General features: G+C 42.4%; 1 protein-coding gene across 1 annotated transcript in view; it reads right to left on the minus strand.

The window, feature by feature from the left end:
• Positions 1-765, minus strand: part of chrne (cholinergic receptor, nicotinic, epsilon) — an 11,295-nt gene that overhangs the window by 3,002 nt on the left and 7,528 nt on the right. The window contains exons 6-7 of the mRNA XM_032533980.1: positions 395-495; positions 110-310 (exon numbers count right to left, since the gene is read on the minus strand). Of these exons, the coding sequence (XP_032389871.1) occupies positions 110-310; positions 395-495 (302 nt within the window). The remainder of the gene's footprint in view (positions 1-109; positions 311-394; positions 496-765) is intronic.

Genomic DNA, 765 nt, shown 5'->3' on the forward strand with positions numbered 1-765 from the left:
TCAGCTGCTGCAGCTCAGCTGATGCAGCCCAGGCGCTCAATTCCTGTAACATTACTCCATTTGAAACCATAATAATCTGTGTAATAATAGCTGTTGGGTCTTTACCGACCTTGTGCAGGTAGGAAGTAGGCCAACACAACTAGCGAGGAGATCAGGGAGCAGGGCAGGATGATGTTGATGACGTAGAAGAGGGGTTTCCTCTGGATGATCAGATTGAATGTGATCTCCTGATACTCTAGGTCATCTGGGGAATACCGTGTGTTGATCCTCTTCCTGGCTGGGCGATGGACGATGGCCCACTCGCCATTCTCTGACGGGTGAAAACATAATAAGCTGATCGATTGTGTGCTTTAAATTTTGAAAAATTTGAGTATTAAATGTGGATGCGCTGTACCTGTGAAAGCCTCAGGGTCAATGTCCACCCACTCAATGGTCTCGCCATTTTCTCCAATAGCCAAAATTAGGTCCATTTCATTGGCACTGTACGTCTGGGACCTAGGGGTTGCCGGCAATTAGGATAGTATACAACAGTAGATTGTTGTTACCCAGAGTAACTCCAATTCTCTGAGCATGCACGTAGCCTTTTATTCAGTTTTAACTATTGATTTAACCTATCATGGCTCCATCTTGGCACCCTGAGACAGGCCGTTTGAGGGCAAAGTACGCTTGAAATAAAACAAACTAATAAATCAGTGATTAAGCTATATATATGATGTACATATAGACATATATATATCTACATATACATATATATATATATATATA

This window comes from Etheostoma spectabile, chromosome 13 (assembly GCF_008692095.1).
Source record: "Etheostoma spectabile isolate EspeVRDwgs_2016 chromosome 13, UIUC_Espe_1.0, whole genome shotgun sequence".
NCBI classification, from domain to species: Eukaryota; Metazoa; Chordata; class Actinopteri; order Perciformes; family Percidae; genus Etheostoma; species Etheostoma spectabile.